Below are 22,705 nucleotides of genomic sequence, written 5' to 3'. Positions count from 1 at the left end.
TTACTCACTGAAATTACTGAGAACATTTTCATTCTAATATTTCTGAGCTGTTTGACTTAATATAAAGTAAACTGCCTCCTTCAGGGTAGCCTTCAAGCTTTGCTTCCCTAATGTATATCATCATGACATAATTCATCTTTCTAACCCCATTTAAAATATCTTCAAGTGTACCTCATTTTACAATCTGCATTCTCAATTTGACCTCACCACTCATTGTTCAGGCAGCAGTATCACTTATAAGATAAGCAGTGCTTTAATTGTGAGTGTAATTACCTCGATGATTAGAGGATTATTGAATTATTAAAAGGACTGATATTGAAAGGTATAACAGCTTTGTTTATTTGAAATAAGGCCTGTAATGAGTGGCTTTTTGCTTAAGAACAATGCTTAAGAACATTGAAACTGCAAAGGTACTTATCATCTTTTACTACCAATCAAACCCTATTTTGATATGCAAGGAAATGAGCTATATAATTATGTTGCCAATACCACCCAGCTCCTACCATTTTATGATTCACACTGAGGTCTCGAGTTTGTTAGCCAAGCCAATGAAATAAGCCACAATACAGGTAAGGACAAAATCAAGTGATGTGTTTGCTGCTGTTTTTCTGAGAGGAGTTTCCTTCTTGGTGCTGGTGTCTGAATTTTTCTTTCTCTCTTTTCTGTCTCATTCCTGCTATTCCTTTGGAGAAGAAGGGGTCCACACCGAGGAGCTGGACAGTGAACTAGGTAAACCCTCCAGCTTGCTGCTGTTGCATGACTTGTCCTGAATGGGTTTGTCTCCAGTGAATTGCTTAACCTCTCAGTTTCTTTAGTTTACACTTCTCCAATTGTGATTTTCATTCCAGTTTATCCACGAAAGGTCAATCTTACAACAGGTGCCTAAATGCAGACATCATACAGGATTGTAGTAAATTATGTCTGCAAAGGAAAAGTCTGAGTGAATTGAGAGTACAATGAGAGTTAGCAAATGGTTACTAGGTATTCTTGTAAATTGAGGATTAAGAAAAAACTGAGGGGATAGATCCTTGCCTTGTCCCTTGAACTCTCTCATATAACCTATCTCAGCCTCATTTTGTTATTTGTTTGGTGTGGGTAGTTATTATACATAGGTAATACAAAAAAAGCAAAGCAAAACAAGCAAAAACCTATCAGACTAATCCAAGGCTCATTATAGGAGTGACAGTAGTACAGTAACTTTAGTGATTCTTCACTGAATAAATAGTTAATATTTTCAGTATTATGTTGTTTTTAATTTATTTGCCACATGTTTGTAACTGTAGCAAATGGCTTGAAAACCAGATGCTGTATTTGTTTGTGTATACCATTTCCCTTAGAGTGTATGTATCTATGTAAATCAGGTCTTTACTACCCTAGCTATTGTAGTTTGGAAGTAATTTACAGTAGCAGAAAATGCCAAACTGTTTTTTATCTCTGCTGTTGGAATATATTGAATATATCTGCTGTTCCCTAAGTTAGCTGTTTAGAGTTCAGCTTTGAACAATGTTAATATCAGGTTGCATTCCATCTGATTCCTCCCCAGAAGGATAGGTGAGAAAGCTCAGATTGTGGCTAAACTGTACAAGAAAGCCTTGGCTTATTAAAAATTGACCATAGTATATTTTTAAAATATAAAATTATTTAACATCACTATGAATGGAACTATAGTGAGATCACTGAATCAGCCTAGCATTTTCAAGATTGCCTTAACTGAAAATAATATTTAATAGAGATTATTATTTTTATTGAATTTTGTTATATAGATGAAGATAATCATGGTTGACTGGAGTTAGGATATACTAGAATTTAGCTCTACTTTTCTTCATGTTTGGAACATATCCTATGGTAATTGGTGGATATGCCAGTGATGGTTGATAACCATTGATAGATCTATTTTTAAACATGATTAATAAGTTGTCATTGTGGTCACTATAGTAGGAATGACTTGAGGTTCAACCTATATAATAGAACAATTTGAAACTAACTTTATTCTTCAAAAATTTTCAGTCCAGTGATATTAGATAAAGTAATTGAAAAAGAAAGAGAGGTTTTCCAAACATAAAATGAGTGTGTTAATCACTTGTTGAACCAATTGGAACCATTCTTGCTGCCACCTAATATGTGTGAGTGACCACTGCTGTCTGTGCATGGCTGGTGGAGACAGTACAGCCCAGTACCCAGCACACTTTAATTTGCTTCTGTGCAAGTTTGAATGTTAAAAGAGGTGTCTTGCCTCTTTAGGAAAGAGGTGTCTGTTTTCTTTTTTCCCAAGTAACTATAACATTGTCGGGATTTTCCTACGATCTTAAGGACTCTTAACAAATAAGTTTTAGTGGCTGCATAGTATCTGCCATGGCCACAGTTCTGGGTGGTGGTTTGGAAACAGAGGACTATCTTTTTAAGGTTGCCTGGCCTCAGATCTCCCCTCACTGGCTTTATGACCTTGGGCAACTCATTCACCTTCTCTTAGCTTCCCTTTCCTTATCTGTTGAGAAGCTAAAAGAGGAGCTTCCTTGGTGCTTGTTGAGGAGACTTGATAGATATGTTTTAATATTTGTCCCTGTGGTCAGCTCATATTGTTTTTACCAGTTTTATTATCTATTTTAATTTTACTTTTCCCATTACTATTTAGCCCTTTTATATCCCTCAATTTTATTATTTATTACTGAACTCCCTCTTGTTGGACTTTTCAATACTGCCTTATGGTACTTTTTGCCTTTAATGTGGGACAGGAGAGGGATGTATATACTGTAGCAATGTCCCAAATGTGACCTCATAGGTAACGTAGAAATAGGATTTTCTACTCTGATTTTTACCTGCACATGTCCACCGTAAAGAGTGGTGTACACCACACACACACACATTTCTTTTGCATTCACTCCAGAATCTGGTAATAAGCTCATTATCTATTTTTGTAATAAGAGGATCCTAATCTTAAACAAGGCAACTCTCAGGTTTTCAGGGAAAAATGCAATTCCAGGTGTGAAAAGGAAACCCTCTATACAGTCTGCCTCTGAGAGGCAGGGTGTTGGACAAAGATCATTTGATTATAGAGTTGTCATTTCTTAACTCTGTTGTTTGATCAGGGTCAGGAGCTCCATTATGCACTTTTGGTTTACAGAATTTATGAGGTCCTCTGTGATAATATCTCCCTAGAATTGAAAGGCACATGCAAACCTTCTTTTGGAATTATAGGGTATTCTTATGCTGAAACCAACTAGGAGAGGTTAAGAGGAGGAAATGAAGTCTCTTCCCAACCAAAACTAAGTCATAGTTTTGAAGTTTATCTCTGAGTATGAACATGACTTTCAATCTGTATGCTGACAAATACCTTTTGAAAAGAACTTAGAACATTTGACTGCTCCATATTTGCTTTTGTGGTGATGAATAGCACAATACAGATCTGTCCAGTTCCTTGTCTGCTTTCCCAGACCAGTTGTCTGAGCCTATGTGCCAGCAAGGTGCTGTGCAAAATGTTTTACAGACATCCCCATGTCATCTGCAGTCGACCTTTGTGGTAAATCCAAGAGGAAGGCCTGCTTCCAAGATGTTAAGTAGCCCAACTCCAGATTTGTGAGGTGGTGGAGCTAAGGTTCATCTCAGACCTGGGCAACCCCGTGGGCCTGGCTGCCCGGCGTCTGTGACAGGCTGTGCAGTCTGGCCTGATGTCCAGCAGTTGTTAAACAAGGTGGGGAGGGCAGTGTGGCTCTTCGGGGATCTTGAGGGTGTTTAGTAAAAGAAGTGATGTCATCTTTTTCTAAGCTTTAATACTTTCTATTTTCAGTTTTTTAGAACCAAGTGGCAAATTAAAGGACAAACATTTCTGTTTTAAGTAGTAGAGGACTAATTCCTATGGTTAAATTAATTGACATTTTGAGAGTGAGAAATCAAAATCGACCTTTTAAATTTTAAATGAAGTTTAATTGAAAAACTGAAAAAAATTTGGCATTTGCTAATCTGTCCCAGAAGATGTGTTTAAATTTACAAGAATCCAGAAACCCTCGTTGACCAGCCTCATTCTCTTCGTTGACTGGGTGACAGGACAAAGTCAGAAGTGGCCCCTTTCCTTGTGCCCTCTCGGACCTCCGCCAGGTGCTCAGCGTGCGGTGTGTGAGCCGCCTGCTCAGATGGCACACTTGTGATTGTCTTTGTGTCCTCGTGCCTCTCACACTCTCAGGCAGACAGTAGGCACTTAACAAATGTTTAACAACTAATAATGGAATGAACTGAATTTTTACCATTTTCCCTATTTCATCTAGAGATAATAGAGCCAAATATTTAAGGTTGCAGATTTTGAGAAGAGATTTGGCTCACTAAGCAGAATGTGGACCCCCACACTCACCCATCCTTTTGCCCCATGCCACAACAAGTGTATGACTGTGACCCAACTTGCACTTTTTTAATATTCAATTTCCTAATGTTTGGAAATATTTTCCTGGTTCATTTTAATTTAAATGATAATTTCCAGCTTTTTAAGGGGAAACTATTTTCCCAGCATTTGATCTGCATTAGTTAGTCCACAAGACTGTGTATAAAAACGCAAAGTTGTATCAATATCTGCAAATTGGACTTTTCTTTGTGTTTTTAGTAGCTTACATCTCCCGGAATTCAAGGACATCTTTAAAATCAGGGGGTTTTTTTTATTTAGAAAAAGCGGGAAAACTGTCTCTCTTTGTTTGCAAATATATAACGTGGAGCAAAAACCATGAAATTAATGTGTCTTGATGTACAGCCAAATTTGAGCAAAACATAAATTTTAAGCAATTAGCCTGTGTGTTTGGGTGACGTGCAGGACCCCATTTCAGTATGGAACTGTTTGTGACATGTAAGCCCTGGTGAAACAGTCACTGTTTGAAAATAGTGATCAAATGATTCCTTGAATTAAAAAAAAATCTAGTATTTCAAAATAAGTCTTATTTCAAGAGTTTGTAATATTCCATTCAAGCTGGTCTTAATGGCTACTTTTAGGACCAATGATTGACTTTGGAGCACTGTTTTATACAAGCTTGCCTTAACTATGTATCTGTGTATGTATCTGGGTGGCTTTCAAATTAAGTTGAGTAATTATTCTCTGCCTGAAAGAATTGCTTAATGACTCAAAACAACAGCCTGGTTACTTCTTTCACCAAGTCAGATTATCTACTGCAGAGGGCCTTTTCACAATAGATTCTTGTGACAGAACTCACTGTTAGCTAGTTAATCAAGGGCCAACCTTTCACATGAAACCTTACAAAGTGAAGTCTAATAGAGCACAGTTGAGTTTACAGAAAGGCATGTGTATGTGCCAATACCATTTACCACCATATTTAAAGGAAATAAAATCTAGCGAGTTCTTGGAGAGCAGGACCTGTGTTTGTGCTTTTGTAGGCAAACCGCTGGTAAAGATAGGCCTGCCGGATCTGAGCGATCTGAGTGATGGGTGCGTGCAGTTCAAAAACCCAGTGCAATGTGGACACTTTTACTTACTCAGTAGCATTATAATTGGGAATAAGGAGAAAATCAGATGTAAATTTTATTTTATTGCAGGAAGAGAAAAACAGCACTATTCTATTGAACATGAAAAGGAACTAATTTTTATCCAGTTTTGCTTTTGTGTTAACATAGTCTAAAAATAAAATGAGAAAACTATAAATATTTAAAATAGCAACTAGGCATTCAAGGCAAATTTTAACTCTATTTTTATTAAAATCTAATTTAATAATTGACTTAGAATGAAGGCACCTGGGACTACATATTATTAAGTTTCATTTGCTTGAGCAAAATATAAGTAAATAATTGTTCTTCATGCAGAAAAAAATACATTGATAAAATAAAAACAATGGTTGCTTTGCTTTTAGGATACACAGTTTTTATTGTATTTAAAATACTTTTATGAGTTTTTTCTTTTGCCTAACTTGTTGAAAATCCCAAGGCTCTTTGAGAATATGCTCTTCTTACTCTGAATATTCTTTTATTTTTCAGAACTGCCTGCTGGTTGGGAAAAGATTGAAGACCCTGTCTATGGTATCTACTATGTAGAGTGAGTGTCCCTTGATCCACACTTTAGTTTGTGCCCTCTGTTATTATGTATGTTTATGCTGTTCACAATTTGCCATCATTATAAAATATGAAGGAAATAATGATAATATAACTTCACAATGAAAATATGTCTATTTTAATGAATGAGAAACTATTCAATGAATCTGAAGGTAGCAAATTATATTACACAATTTATGAGGGTCGTAGATGCATCTTTTGTTTTCCACTGCATTACTGAGGCCCAACATAAACCTGGTATGTGGCAGGTGCTTAGTAAGTATTAGTTGAATGGATGAATGAATGAGAGAAGCAAAAATTTAACAGACCAAATGAGTAGGGACTATTTCAGGAGGAGGACCTGATTGCCTACATTGTGCTCTGCCCAAGCCTGAGCTTCTCAGAATTACTTATTTATTCATTCAGACTTTATTGGGTCAGACAAATCTTAATAATGTATGAAATTTTGCCAAGATAAAAAAGGAAATTGGGAACTAGCCTAACCTGCAAGATTGTATGCCTCTTTGTCTCTCCTGTGCCTGAGGACCATACGCATGGTTCCTATGCCATTTTTAAGAGTCTCAAGCCCTCATTATGACCTCTATACTGTGCACCTTATTCTAGCACCAGCTCCAGACTCTGTCTTCCTCCATCCTATCAGTGAGTAGGATGACACCAATGAAAATAAAAGAAACCCAAGTGATTAAACATTGAAAAAATATGCTTTATATCATTTCCTCTGAGGAAGATGAGAAATAACTAATAAAAGATCCTTTGAAAGAAACAAATGCCATTTAATGTCCTGTCATCATAATTCTACCTGCCACAATGAAATAACTGACAAGCTTTCTGTCCCACATGCTGCTGGCAATGAAAAACCATTTGTGTAATATCCTGGAGATAAGAACATAAGATATAAAAACACTGGGTCATAAAATGCTCAGCATCTTATTGTAAAAAATTATGAGTTCAGTATAGCAAGTGTCCTTGGCCTTTACTCATGTTGCCCCCTATTTTCCTAACAGGGAAGATTATGATTTGGGGCATCGGAAAGGCAAGCTTAGTCATTTTTCTGACCTTCATAAAATAAAATCCGTTTGTGTGCTCAGCAGATCATCTTTCTTGCACATGTATAGTGAGGTTCTTGCCTATTTGGGGCTCCTTTTGAGTGCTTCCTCAGCTAACTGTGTATTAACAGAAAAGGAGCAGGTAACACAGCTTTGATGAAGAGATTTGGTTTAAGCAGCAAGTTGTTTTCCTACTATACACTTTGCCTCCCTGTATCTTTTCAGATTTAATGCTTTGTTAATGTTAGAGTATATCTTAGCATGAAATTGCCCACAAGAATTAGGAAAGAAACAAGTCCTACAGTAGGAATTAAGGGTAGTCTATCCACCTTATTAGATCCTAAATAATCATATAATTGATATATTCCCAAATTTCTAGTGAAGTATGATTTTGATGAAGAAAAATAGAAATATGTTATGCTTATGTGTATTTATATAATGTGTGTATGTACATATATATATACTAAATATGGCCATGTCAAAAAACCATCTGTGTATTCATATTGTGTGTGTGTGTGTGTGTGTGTGTGTGTGTTTTGCCATGGCCTTATTAGTTTTAGGACCATCTAAAGTATGTGGGTCTTTGTAACTTTGCACATATCACAGTTAGGTTAGTTACATCTGGAGTCTTTTTGCCTAAGGCTTATACTTTTAATCCTGACCCCATGTCTATTGATTAGAATAGTTGACAGATGTTGTAGAGTACTTCTTTGAGCTTATTGTTTGGGTGAGTGCATATGCATCCATGAATTCTGTCATAGAAAGTTAGATGGCAGTTCTGGCATTGTATGTTACCGAATCCTCACGTCACTGTTTTAATCTCATTTTTGAATAATTCTATAACGTATTTCTTGTTGAATTAAAGCAGCTTACCCCATCAGGTGATTCCTTGGAAATTTGGGAGTTCTGGGATTTGAAAGCAGGCAGCTTCCTGCCTCTTTACTATTTACTAACTATGTTACGTTAGGTGAGGTATTACTTAACTGCTCAGAAATTTACTTATTTTAATCCATAAAACATAAATAATAATAATAGGACATAACTCTTTGAATTTATTGAAGATTTTAAAATAAAATGTGCATAAATCTTACAACATAGTGTTTGGCACATATAAGCAGTCAGTATTGGAAATCATTGTTTTTTCCTTTACCTAACTGCACATTTGACACAAGGTGGTCAGCATCTCAAACCACCTGCTTTGCTCAGGCACTAATCATGGGAGTTGGCCTGATTGGCATTTTGCTTGTGGGATAAAATGTTTTCTAAATAGGTACTATCTGCCTTCTGCTCCAGCCACATCAACAGGAAGACACAATATGAGAACCCAGTTCTAGAAGCCAAACGGAAGAAGCAGCTTGGGCAGCAGCCACAGCAGCAGCAGCCGCAGCAGTCTGAAGGTTGGCTCTCTCCTGATCTGTGGGCCAAGGAGTACAGGGCGAAGCCTTGGCACTGACACCCCCGTGTGGTCAGAGCTGGCCTACATGGTCAAGTCCTCCTGCTGCCCTGAGGACTTGATGTCCTGCTGGGGGGAATACAGAGCTGCCAGAGTCCCTGCCCTAGACCCCAGATAGCTGAAGTGGGGGACCCCATTCACAGGCACCAAAATCTCCACTTTAATTTAGAAAGGACCTTTAATTTAGATTGGAGAACTTTCTGATGGCGAAAGAATCTTTTCCCCCAGCAGCCTTTGCATAGCAACTGGTGTTTAAGTCTAAACCACTTTTAGCACCTCAGGGGAAGTTATCAGGTATGAAACTGACTTTTGTTTTTAATGAGATTACATGCAAGTATCACAAAAAGCTGATGATTTACCAGCTTTTTAAAAACTACAAGTTAATTCATGCTCTCTGTAAAAATATGAACAATTCAGGAGTATAGAATGTTAAAATTTCCCATACTTGCTCCTAACCCATTCTCAGAGATAAAAACTGCACAGAAATTTTCTAGAGATATACAAATATACATGTTTTAACAAAAAATAAGATCATATTTTATATGTGTATCCAGTGGGTCGGCCAAAAAGTTTGTCCAGGTTTTTTGTTTTTCTGTAAGATGGCTCTAGTAGCACTTAGTTGTCTTTAACTTCATTCAAAACAATTTTGTTAGACTCCATTGTGACAGCTGTCATATAAGTGTGCATTTACAAAAAGATACATAACATTTTCAGCATATTATGCTTTATTATTTCAAGGAGGGTAAAAACACAACTGAAATAAAAAATGGATTTGAACAGTATATGGAGAAGGTCCTGTGACTGATTGAACGTGTCAAAAGTGACTTGCGTAGTTTCGTGCTGGAGATTTCTCACTGGATGATGCTCCATGGTTGGGTAGACCAGTTGAAGTTGATGGCAATCAAATTAGGACATTAATTGAGAACAGTCAATGGTATACCATGCGGGAGATAGCCAACATGCTCAAAATATCCAAATCAATAAAGTTTTTGGTAAAAATGAAAAAAGTATCTTTTATGGAAAAACCTAAATGAACATTTTGGCCAACCCAATATTTAAGTTTTGTGACCTGTTTTTTTCACTTAAATATATTCCTTGCACATGTTTCAAAGTTGGTTAATATAGATTTATCTCACAGTTTTTAATGGCTGCATTATAGTCTATTTTATAAATGTCACCACTTCATTTAGCCATCTGTTTATCAATAGATGCTTAGGCCTTTCCCAGTTTTTATTTCACTCTTTCAAAACAATAGGCCTAGTATACCCTCAGTATAACACATGAATGTCAAATATAATACTTTTCTCTTTATAATATTGCATATAATAAAAATAGATCATAGAGTGGAAATAAGCTTACTTTTTCTGCAAATGGGTATGCAGTAAATTTTGTTGCCTCTGTTCATACAGTCTATGGCTGCACATGCTGTCTGGAGCTGGGTGGGAACAGCTCTGCAGACGGTGTGTCTACAAGTGGGCCTGCCTGTGTTCCAGTGCTACCTAATATATGGACATTGAAACTTAGACTTCATTTAATGTTCATGTGTTATGAAATATTCTTCTTTCTATTTTCAACCATAAAAGCCATTTTTGACTCACAAGTTGTATAAAATCAGGCATTAGGCCCAGTTTGGTCCTTTGGCTATAATTTGCTAACCACTGCTATAGACTATTTTTTAGAGAGAGAAAAAGAGAGTGCTCACCTATTGAAAAGTTCTTTCTACCTCAGTTTCTTTTCTGTTTTTTTAAAAAGTGTTTTTTTAATGTTTTTCCTCAGCTGGTAAAACTTGGTAGTGTTAGTGGAGTTTGGGGAATGGGGGTGTTCCGTTGAATGTGTGAGCTGAGCTAGAAAGGAACTTTAGGGTAAACATCAAGGGTCACTCACTGAGTTATTTCTAGGTCTCAAAGGGGAATGGGACTATAGTGAGGGACCAGTTTGGAGTTCAGAGATGATAGGAGATAGCACCTTAGGAAATTCACCATCACTTCTCGCCTCTCTTAGCAGCCAAGCCCATGTCTCAACTGCGCTACAGAAGTGTCTTCCTTACTGGGCTGACTTTAGTTGACTGGGTCTTTTCAGATGTTTCTGATTTGGTTTCACTTTGGAATCTCCAGCCAGAGAGAACTAGAGATTTATTGATTATATCACAATATTTCTATCTACAAGGTCTTAGGGGAAAAAGGGACAAAGAGAGAATCTTGAAATTCTTAACATAGAGTAGAATTGAATACCTTTTTTTAAAAAAAGTTATTGGCCCCTGGTTTTATTGGTTTGGGCAGTTTTATAATGAAGAAAAAGGTGAATCCTAAGTGAGCTATTTATTCCCTGTCTTGCAGAATGGACAGAAGACCATTCATCGCTTGTGCCTCCTGTTATTCCCAACCACCCCTCAAGCAATCCGGAGCCTGCCAGAGAAGCTCCACTTCAGGGTAAAGGGTTTTTATAATCACATCATTGTTTCAGCTCAAAAACCTGGTTTTTAAAGGTACTTTAAGGAGTGGAATCTTGTTACTCCCAACTCATTCTTTTGATAGTAAAAACCATAATGATTGAAATTCAAAATATATCATTAATCACAATTGTCAAAAAAGATTAGAAACTTTTCTCTATGAATTTCTCCAGCTATTTGTAATGCTCTAAAATTAATGACTACCTGTCATTAAGGATCAATTAAGCCAGGGTTTCTCAACCTCAGTACAGTTGACATTTGGAGCCAGATAAGGCTATGTTGGGGCTGTCCTGTAGGATGATTAGCAGTATATGGGGTCTCACCCACTGGGTACCAGGACCACTCTCCCCACATTGTAACAATCAGAAGTGTCTCAATGGTGTCATGCAGAGTGGTGAACCACTGATTTAGAGACTACAGACGCTAACAATTTTGTTAAATAAGGTAAATTGAAAACTAAGCATTAGATATTTCAAGATTCCAGGCAACATATTTGCTTTTAACCAGAATTTTTCTGTACATATAAAATGGTTTGATGTTGTTTTACATTCTCATCTCTGATTCTTGCTGCAGTTTTGGCATTTGTACACATTTTACAGCATTTCATGGGGGCTTATTTTTCTGTATTCACAAAAGGTTTGATCCCCTAGAGAGGCTCATTTTTGAAAATTGAAAGCTCCCAATCTTGCTACTTTCAGGCCTCATTAATCTTCAATGACAGAAAAGGTTCTCAGATTTGTTAATTTTTTTCTTTTAAATAAGAAAAATAGAATAAGCATCATATTTGATAGAGTTGAGGAATGTAGTACAAAACTGTTAAAAAGACTATAAAATGTGTTCTCCATTTTTAAAGAGATATACATAAGTAGAATAATTGCTTTCTCTTAATTTTGATTTCTCCATTATAATTATCATAAGAAAGAAATTGTTTCCCTGCTAGCTGGTGTTGTCATGAGATTGGTATTAATATCAACTTATGTAAAAGAATTTCTTCTGGCTTGGCTGTACTTTTTAATGATGATAGTGGTTTTAATAAAGATATCACATAGTAGGTAATAACATATTAATTAATATCAACATGATTGTGGCCTTCTTCATATTTTTTAAATATAGAACTTCTTCAGCAGCCTCATGTTGTCTTATTTCCCCCTCTCCTGGTAAGTTAGCTACACTACCTCTTCAGTTCCTGGAACCTCTCTTCATTTCCTCAAACCAGCAAAACTTAAACCATGTCAGAGCCTTTGTATGTGCTGTTTCCTCTGCAGCTGTCTTTTCCTGCTGGTGTTTACTAACTTCTACCCATCTTAGCTTACTGCTAGATTCTCCTATTATATTCAGTCTTCCCATTTTATTCTCATTTATAGAATTTAACAGTTTATAATAGTTTATTTGTGTAGAGCTATTTGACAATAGTTCTCTCTTTAGACTTTAAATTCCACAGAGCAGGAGACTGTTTATTTCACTGTAGGGTATTCCAAATTAGGCAGAGTTCCTTTGACATCAACTCATTGTAGGTATATACACACACACATACACACATACACACATACATACATACATACATACTAAGCAGCCCAGCTTCCTTAAAGAATTGTCTTAGATGTTTAAATAAATTAAAGCTTTAAAGGTTCAAATCTGGGTGCCAAAAATTTAGTGCACCAATGAGGTAAGGGGCCAAGTTACTTATCTGTGTTAGGAGCTTCATCTCAGATTCCTTCTTCTTTTTTTCTTTCTTTTCTTCTTTGACTCTCTTCATTCCCACTTGGGTTTGGGGTTTGGGATACACTCACTGCACTCTCCCTGGGGACCATGCAGATTCTTCCAGCCCTTCTGCTATGCGTCTTCATGCTGAGCCTGGTCTTTCAACAGTTAACTGCACCATGGAAGCTGTACTGGACAGTGGTGGTCCAGGGCCTTTACACAGTAGTGCCAAGAATGTTACCAACCTGACAGGGAAGCAGGCACCTAAGGGTTGTTCAAAAGCAGATTTGAGGACCAAGAGGCAGAGGATTCAGATTCAGTGAGTCTGGGGCAAGCCCTAAAAATGAGTACATTTAATAAAGGGCTACACAGTGAGATTCTCTCCCATAACCGGATATTACAACTGGCAGCTAACCAGGACCTCCCGGAAAATCACATGTACCACAGGGCTACAGCAGAGAGAGCTCCAAATTCACTGCTTGTGAGTAGAAAGACATTGCTTTTCCCAAGCTTCATTAACTGATGACTCTCCCATACATAAAACATAATATAATATGCATAGGTGTGAAACCCTCTGATCTTCCCTTCCTTGTTAAGCCTTAAAAAGGAGATCAGTGGTCAACTTCAAACTTCTGCTCATGACTGTAATAAGTTTAAAACATACTAAGCTCAAAATATGCTAATGTCCTTTAAAAATTCATTCAGATAAACTGCCAGGTACATTTTTACCTTTTCTAACTTTGCCTGTTATAAGGGTGGAAAGCTTAAACATGCACCCACCTCTTCCAGCCTTCTCAAAGACACGTTAAATCTCATTTCTTTGCGCTGCTGTTCATTCATTCATTCAGCACATGGTTTTGGAGCACGTAAAATGAAAGAGACAGTATTCTGCACACTGGACATATAAGCAGAGATCCACACAGAGTTTATATCTAGGGGTCCTGTGTGTGTGTGCACATGTGCTGCCCCCATACATGGGGCAGGGACAGTGAGCCAAAATGCCAAACCAGTACGTGAGACATAAGACTGTGTTGGGTGGCAATAAATGCTAAGGACAGCAATGAAGCAGAAAAGGGGACTGGGAATTTTGGAGGAGGTGTTGCAATTTTTCATAAGGTGGTCGAGAAGGTGTCACTGAGGTGACAGCTACTGGTGTCTTGGCAGTGTTCCCTGTAAGTCCCCACACAGCCCATTCACACACACCCCAAAGTAATTTTGGGGAATCATCTCACTTGTCCTCAGTAGATGATTGCCATGGCAGCTGTCACCCACAAGCCCTGGCTGCAGTTTACATGGCCTCCTGGTGCCTTGGCAGACAACCTTACACGGGGAACCTGCTGTGTCTTTGCTTCCTTCAGCCATGGTGATGGGGCCTGTCAAGCTTCCACCAGCCTTGGGACTTCCCCAGAGAGGATGAGCTTGAGAAGCAGACCTGTGACTCCTATTTAAAAGCCAGAAGCTTTTGAAATATGCAAAGCTTTTGAGAAGTGATATGTGTTCCCAGAGACATTTTTTAAAAGGCCTTTTAGTTAAAGCTAATCAAAAATAACTTTCCTGGGTGCCAATCTCTGGAGCAAGGGTTTTGGAGACTTTTTCTCCTTTTTTTTTAATAACATTTTTGATAGGAAAGACACAGGGCACATAGGGAAACTTTGGGAAGGATGAGACAGGAAGTATATAATTAGAAGAATTGAAAGGCTGAGCTTTTGGGATAACCAGAGAAATTCCAGTAAGTTTCTAAATTACAGTGTAATGCCCAAATAACAAAATGCAAAACTGTTGGTTTCTGTATAATATGTTTTTTATGAATGTTATCAAGAAAATTTAAAAAAACCCTAGGAGGCATGTTTGGAAGTTATTTAGCTATATATCTATCAATTTATTTTAAATAAAACAACTGAATTTGGAGTTATTGACTCTTGTTAGTAAGTATTTGTACTTACTAACTAGTAGTTAGTAAGTAAAAACCTAAACTTAGTTTAGGTTTTTATTTTGTTTTATTTTTTAAAATATTCCAAACCACTTTTCTAAACTTCTTTTATTTTTTTATTTATTTGTTTTTTGATGTATGAGTTTGAACTTGGGGCCTCACACATGGCAAAGCATGCACTATACCACTGAGCTACCTCTAGACCCCTAAATTTTTTTAAGCAATAAATTTTAGCAGTGGACATATCTAGACTATTTAACAGATTGTTAAAAGTTGCAAATTAATGGAAAGATCAGTTGAATTTAGAATTTAAATCAAAGTAGAATTATGACTTTTTTCATTTTGAAAGTAGTGATCATACATTTTTAGAAAATTATTCTTTGTGACCATAATATGATTCTTAGTATTATCTATGTTTTTTCAGAAAGAGTTTTCTGTTTAATTAAAAGCTAAACATTTTGCTGATTTGGTTTTACCAATGGGAGCCAACCTCAAAGCAATACAGTAGAAGCTGTATTGCAAAGTATAAACGATAACAACACAAAAGACACAATGCAAAGGCCCACTGTTTCTGTGAAGGGCCCTGTGGCAACTCCATTGCTGTCACACCACATGAACTGAAACCATGGGCGGATATCAGAGGATGGACATCAGTTTGAGTCTTATATTTCCTTTTGGATCTCCATGCTGACAGTCTACTAGTTCCATGTGCCCCTCCCTAAACAAAGGGACCAAGAATCACCCCAATTACGGAAATCAAGGGAGGGCTCTCTTAGACACTTATGTACCCAAATGCCCCAGCACAGGAACTTGGAGAATTATCTGTAAGTTGTATCATCTCATATATAGTTCACCATTTCACTTCTCATGACTTTCTTTATACTTCTCTTGTTTTAATCTAGGCAAACCCTTTTTTACACGAAACCCTTCAGAGTTGAAAGGCAAGTTCATTCACACAAAGCTGCGGAAGAGCAGCCGTGGCTTTGGCTTCACAGTTGTTGGAGGGGATGAACCTGATGAGTTTCTGCAGATCAAGAGCTTGGTCCTAGATGGTCCTGCTGCATTGGATGGCAAGATGGAAACAGGTAGAGAAACCACATGGCCGAGTAGCATCCCTTGTGTGGTGAGACTTCTACCCAGCACTCAAACAGGACCAAAGAGCAGCATGATTTCATGAGTTTATAAGTCTCCTGTAAAAACTTTACATGAGCAAAGTTCCTACACTACATAAATGCATTCCCTGGTATAGAAGAAAACCTTAGAAACCATTTTAACTTTGGGGAGCTCTTAAGGTGCTATTGAGTAGAGTAAAGCAGTAATTTCCTAAAATTGTAGATCTATTTGAGTAAATGAATTCTGAACTTGGATTTCTGCAGTGAGAATTTGTTTTAGAAGAAAGCTCCCATGTTCTTTCAGTGATCTTATATTCTCACTGGCAGAGAAGACACTAGATCCTAAAAGAATGCCCTATTAGCCATTAAAATAAGTAATAGAAGTAATCTCTTTGTGTCCTACTATACCACCCCCAAATCCAGCTTCAGTTCAGTTTCCTATTGGTAGGCATTTATATTATTATATTGATATAAATTTTCTGTGTATTTTTAACCCCCAAACTCTTACCTTTTGCAGGAGATGTAATTGTCAGTGTGAACGACACTTGTGTTTTGGGACACACACATGCACAAGTTGTGAAAATCTTCCAGTCCATTCCCATCGGTGCCAGTGTGGACCTTGAACTCTGCCGAGGTTATCCGTTGCCTTTTGACCCAGATGACCCCAATACGAGTTTAGTGACCTCGGTGGCCATTTTGGATAAAGAACCAATTATTGTGAATGGGCAAGAGAACTATGATTCACCTGCCAGTCATAGCAGTAAAACAGGCAAAGTCAATGGCATGAAGGATGCCAGGCCAAGCAGCCCAGCAGACGTGGCCTCAAACAGTTCCCATGGTTACCCCAATGACACTGTCTCTTTGGCTTCCTCCATAGCCACTCAGCCTGAACTTATAACTGTTCATATAGTCAAAGGGCCAATGGGCTTTGGTTTTACTATCGCAGACAGTCCTGGTGGGGGCGGCCAAAGAGTGAAACAGATTGTTGACAGTCCAAGGTGCCGAGGTCTGAAAGAAGGGGATCTTATCGTGGAAGTGAATAAGAAGAATGTGCAGGCTCTGACTCACAACCAGGTCGTGGATATGCTGATCGAATGTCCAAAGGGAAGTGAGGTCACATTGTTGGTGCAACGAGGAGGTATGTAGGTTTATTTTGTTCTTTGATTTTTTTAACCCATACCCATTGTCTAATTTAACTGGTTTTTAGTTGGCTATTTAGAGCTTTTTAAATGTCTACTTTTCTAAGATTGTTTTTATTTAAATGTTTGGAAATGCATTCAAAATATTTTCTGATTTCTTCTAGTGCTAGCATCTTTAGAATAAAGGTTGTGTTTATACATTAGGTTACACATGCACAGCTAGAGTGATACTCTTAAATATAAATCAGATTGTGTCTTTTAATGACCATTAAGATTTAAAAACTTTTATCCTTTAGTTCGCTGAACCTGGCCTGCACAGCATGTGTGTGAAATGTGGCTCCTGGCCACTCTTCCGATACCTTTCTCCCCTGCTCACTATGCTTTAGTCACCTGGCTTCTTTTCTGAAGTGTCTTTTGAGCTCCAGGCCCCTTATGTCTCAGAGCCTTTGTTCTTCCTGGCCCCTCTGCCTGGCATGCACTATTCCCAACTCTTCCCTTGGCTGGCTCAGTCTCATTCAAGTCAACTCCTGAGAGAAGGCTTCACTTACCACTTATCTAAAGTAGCCTCCCAACACCTCCATGTAATCTCTACTTCATTACCTCATTTCTTCACAGCCTTTATCATGATTATCACAAGTCATTGATTTGTATATGTGTTTTTTGCTGCTCTCTTTTTCACTAGAATGTAAGATACATAAAGCCAGGGACCATGTCTGAATGTAGGTAGCTATATTCCCAGCATTTAACACAATATCTGGCCCCTGCTAGGTATTCATGAATAAATAGGTATTTGAATGAATGAATGAATGAATGAATGATTATGTGATTATCTATACTTATCAGGAACAACAGCTCCGTCAATTTTATTAAAAACATATCTCGACATACCCGTGATTTAATGAAGTGGTTAAGGATCTCAGAGAAGTGGGATATGCTGTTTTGAGATACCAGACTTCCTCCTTTCCCCTGCCTTCATGCTCCACCCTTGTTCCACCAGAACTCCCAGGACCTCACACTGAGAAATATTTTCCACAATCTTGAAGTGTCTTGTTTCTAAATATGTGCGTGTAACTAGTCTTGATTGATCACTTCACACCATGTGCCTGATATTGATTGTCCCCTCAATCCTTGCCAACATGATTTGTTTCGTGCATAGCATATTCTGACCCTCTGAAAAGAGATGAGGAACCAGGCTTTCATTTTCTCTTGGTTCCTTTGCAACAGTGGCACTCATTTCTGTCATAGCAGCCTGTTCTCATGCTCTCGTGAAACCATGCATTCTGTGATCAAAATGATTAGTGTCATTGGAAGGAAACCCAAAATTCAGAGCAGCTGTTTGTGGGAATTGAAATGCTCAATCTTTCTTGAACAGTATAAAAGCCATTGTGCAGGTGTGATTCTTAAAAATGTTTCCATCCATACAACTTTGAAGTCTCTTGTGTCTAGTCCACTTGAGTGTAAGCATAATGATGATAATACCCGGCATTTACACATAAATTGGCAAATTACAAAGCACTTTCATACTGTCACACACCTGTCATTTTCACCATGTCCCTGATAGGTAGGAAGGTGCCAGCCCGTGGTATGACTGAGAAGTCCACCTCCAGTCTGTAGTTTGCATTCCAGTACTCTGCCTTACTTCACTCTGAAAAATACTAATTTTCCCATAATTGTTGATTTCTGTAGTTAGCAACTTGGAAAACTTTCAGCAGTCTTTAGTTCATCGGGGCATCTCTCATTCTGCTCCTGCATATTTGACTATCACAAGGCACTCTGTTCTCTGTTCTCCTACCTAATATATTTGTCCTTCTTTTGTCAATGTGTTCAGTTTACCTTTTTTGTTAGATTCACTTTTAAGAGGACCAAAAATACAGTCTCATCACAATCTACTAACTGACAGTGATTACTGGAATCATATTATAGTGAATATGCCCAAACTAACAAACAACTGATTATAAAAACATATTTCTTGATTTCAAATATTTGCATTCTCTCTTCTTAATTTCTGAGACCTCCTTTGTGTTAGTGCCATTACATTTTACAACATTAAACTAATATGGAAAGACCAAGAATATACACCCTCATTAGTCAACATCTGCATAGTTTACTCCAGGACCTGAGTAATTTAAGATAACTGTGACATCAGCAGTCTTTAAAATATACCATATGCCTTGTGTTTGATTTACATGTAGGACAGAATGTTTGAACATGTTCAGTTGGCAGGTCAGCAGTAGCTATTATTAATCTTTCTAGACAGCATATAAATATATCTGTTTCTGCCACACATTAGTTATTTGTATCAGCACTGACATTTTAATCACCTGTCCTGTGTGGTGGGGTGTAACTGAAAAGATTTGATGAGGCAACAAAGACAGAAGCTCAGTTAATGAGAACATAAATGGCCATTTCACTTATTCTTTCTCATGAACCTCAGGTCGTAACTCCACATAAGCAGATTGATAAACTCATTAAATCCACACCTTTTGTGAATCTCAGGACTTTAGGTCTGAGGATGAGGCTTTCTTTGTTTTAAAGAACTGCCTTTTTCTACTTTGGGGTATAACTGGCTACATTTGTAGTTTGTTTAAAACTTTAATTTCATAGTTCATTTTTGTTTTTTGTTCTTTTCAGAATCAGATACATCTTGGCTTTAGGTATTTTTCATCTTTTCCACCCTCCTCTCCCAACCTGGAAATCAAACAGAGATTGAGATATCATTAGTCCACTTCAAGAGTCAGTTTCCTGGGTCATGCTTGGAGTTGCTGGGAGTGCCCATCCATATCCCTGGCAACTGGGACCATTGCTGATTTGTTCATAAATCTCTCCTCTGTAGACATCCCTGCCTACTGGTCTGTCTGTCAGTCAAGTTCTCTGAGGGGCAGCACCTTCCTCCTGTGCCTGGTTCCCAGCTTACTATGCCTCTCAGCTTACCAAGCCTCTTTCCTCCTTCTCCCTCTGCCGTGCAGTCAGAATACTTTTTAGTTATTTTTTTAACAGCATTTGCATTCATATTGCCTATCTAGTGACTTTTTTAGGTTTTTATTTTATTTTTATCTTAATCAGACTTATTGGGGTGACACCAGTTAACAAAATTATACAGGTTTTAGGTGTACAATTCTACAATACATCATCTGTACAACATATTTGTTTACCACCCCAATGCAAGTCTCCGTTCATCACCATTTATCCCCCCATACCCTCCTCCAACCCCCACATGGTTGTCTGTGTCCATGAGTTCTTTCTCTTTTTTTTTCCTTTGCTCAGTTCCTATAGTCCCCCACCCAGCACCACCCCACAGTGGTCACCCTGCTCTCTATCTGTAAGTCTGTCCTATTTTCCTTGTTAGTTCATTTTGTTCATTAGATTCCACACATGAGTGAAATCATATGGTACTTGTCTTTCTCCGACTGGCTTATTTTACTTATTATAATGCTCTCCAGGTCCATCCATGCTGTCCCAAAGGGTAAAATTTTCTTCTTTATAGCCATGTAGTATTCCATTGTCTAAATGTACTATAGCTATTTAATTTTTAAGATATTTTGAAAAGTTTATTTCCTTTTTGTAACATTTTTTATTGTTGTTCAAGTACAGTTTTCTGCCTTTCCCCCACTCCCCTCCCCACCCCACTTCTCTCCCCTGTTTCCACCACCCCTTGTTATTGTCCATGTGTCCTTTATAATTGTTCCTGCAAACCCTTCACCCTTTTCCCCTGAAATCCCCTCCCCTTTCCCCTCTGATCATTGTCAGCCTGTTCTCAATTTCAGTGTCTTTGGTTATATTTTGCTTGCTTGTTCATTTTGTTGATTAGGTTCCTGTTAAAGGTGAGATCACATAGTATTTGTCCCTCACCTCCTGGCTTATTTCATTTAGCATAATGCTCTCCAGTTCCATCCATGCTGTTGCAAAGGGTATAAGTTTTTTCTTTCTTTCTGCTGCATAGAATTCCATTGTGTAAATGTACCACAGTTTTTTTGATCCACTCATTTACTGATGGGCACTTAGGTTGCTTCCAGCACTTGGCTCTTATAAATTGTGCTGCTATGAACATTGGGGTGCATAGGTTCTTTTCTGTTGGTGTTTCAGGGCTCTTAGTGTATAATCCCAGCAGTGGAATTGCTGGATCAAAAGGCAGATCCGTTTTTAGTTTTCTTAGAAAATTCCATCCAGTTTTCCACAGTAACTGCACCAGTCTGCATTCCCACCAACAGTAGACTAGGGTTCCCGTTTCTGCGCATCCTTTCCAACACTTGTTTGTTGATTTGTTTATGATGGCCGTTCTGACCGGTGTGAAGTGGTAACTGATTATAGTTTCAATTTGCATCTCTGTGATGGCTAGTGATGCTGAGCATCTTTTCATATGTCTCTGGGTCCTCTGTATGTCCTTGGAGAAGTGTCTGTTCAGGTCTTTTGCCCATTTTTTAATTGTGTTGCTTGTCTTCTTAGAGTTGAGTCTATGAGTTCTCCATATATTTTGGAGATCAAACCCTCGTCTGAGGTATCACTGGAAAGTATTTTTTCCCATTTGGTTGGTTCTCTTTTTATTTTAATGCTGTTTTCTTTAGCCATGCAGAAGCTTTTTAATTTGATGAGGTCCCATTTGTTTATTCTTCCCTTTCTGTCCCTTGTTTTAGGGGACATGTCAGTGAAGATGTTACTATGTGCAATGTCAGATTTTCCTGCCAATGTTTTCCTCTAGTACTTCTATGGTGTTAGGACTTATATTTAAGTCTTTTATCCACCTTTAATTTATTTTTGTACATAGTGTGAGTTGGTGGTCGAGTTTTATTTTTTTTGCATGTTGCTGTTCAGATCTCCCAACACCTTTTGTTGAAGAAGCTATTTTTACTCCATTTTCTGCTGCTGCCCCCTATGTCAAATATTAATTGACCATAGAGACTTGAGCTGTCAGTTCTATTCCATTGGCCTATGTGTCTGTTCTTATCCTTTAATGTGCTATAGCCATTTTATCCACTCATCTACTGATGGGCACTCAGGTTGCTTCCAAATCTTGGCGATTGTAAATAATGCTGCAATGAACATACAGGGTGTGTGTATTTTTTGAATTAGTGTTTCCAGTTCTTTCAGGTAAATTCCCAGAAGTAGGATAGATAGGTCATAAGGCAGTTCCATTTTTAATTTTTTGAGGTATCTCCATACTGCTTTCCACAGTAGCTGCATCAGTCTGCATTCCCACCAACAGTGTGCTCTCCATGTTCTCACCAACACTTGCTTGTTGCTTTATTGATGATAGCCATTCTGACAGGTATGAGGTGATATCTCATTGTGGTTTTATTTGCATCTCTCTCATAATTAGTGAATTTGAAAATCTTTTTATGGTCTATTGGCTATCTGTGTGTCCTCTTTGGAGAAATGTCTCTTCAGGTCCTTGGCCCATTTTTTACTTGAATTGTTTGTTTGTTTGTTTGTTTTGGTGTTGAGTTTTATAAGTTCTTTATAAATTTAGATACTAACCCCTTATCAGATGTATGGGCGAATACATTCTCCCATTCAGTGGGTTGTCTTTTCATTTTTTAAGACTGTATTTATTTTCAGAGAGAGGGGAAGGAAGGGAGAAAGAGACGAAGAGAAACATAGATGTGAGAGAGAAGTCAGTTGGCTGCCTTTCACACAACCCCAGTCAGGGACCCAGCCTGCAACTCAGGCATGTGCCCTGACTGGGAATCAAACCAGGAACTACTCAGTTGACAGCCCAACACTCAATCTACTGAGTCACATCAGCCAGGGTGGGTTGTCTTTTCATTTTGTTGATGGTTTCCTTTGCTGTACAAAAACTTTGTAGTTTTATGTACTCCCATTTGCTTATATTTCCTTTTGTTTT

General features: G+C 37.9%; 1 protein-coding gene across 22 annotated transcripts in view; it reads left to right on the top strand.

Annotated features, from left to right (window-relative positions):
- Nucleotides 1-22,705, top strand: part of MAGI1 (membrane associated guanylate kinase, WW and PDZ domain containing 1) — a 604,195-nt gene that overhangs the window by 512,045 nt on the left and 69,445 nt on the right. For 10 of the 22 annotated variants that reach the window (XM_036031539.1, XM_036031530.1, XM_036031536.1 and 7 more), the window contains exons 7-12: nt 691-729; nt 5,962-6,019; nt 8,376-8,479; nt 10,872-10,964; nt 15,518-15,700; nt 16,245-16,865. In XM_036031539.1, the coding sequence (XP_035887432.1) occupies nt 691-729; nt 5,962-6,019; nt 8,376-8,479; nt 10,872-10,964; nt 15,518-15,700; nt 16,245-16,865 (1,098 nt within the window). The remainder of the gene's footprint in view (nt 1-690; nt 730-5,961; nt 6,020-8,375; nt 8,480-10,871; nt 10,965-15,517; nt 15,701-16,244; nt 16,866-22,705) is intronic. The other 12 variants (XM_036031542.1, XM_036031528.1, XM_028517869.2 and 9 more) reach the window with 2 other exon arrangements.

This window comes from Phyllostomus discolor, chromosome 7 (genome assembly GCF_004126475.2).
Source record: "Phyllostomus discolor isolate MPI-MPIP mPhyDis1 chromosome 7, mPhyDis1.pri.v3, whole genome shotgun sequence".
Taxonomy (NCBI): domain Eukaryota; kingdom Metazoa; phylum Chordata; class Mammalia; order Chiroptera; family Phyllostomidae; genus Phyllostomus; species Phyllostomus discolor.
This window is presented reverse-complemented; position numbering and strand designations above follow the sequence as displayed.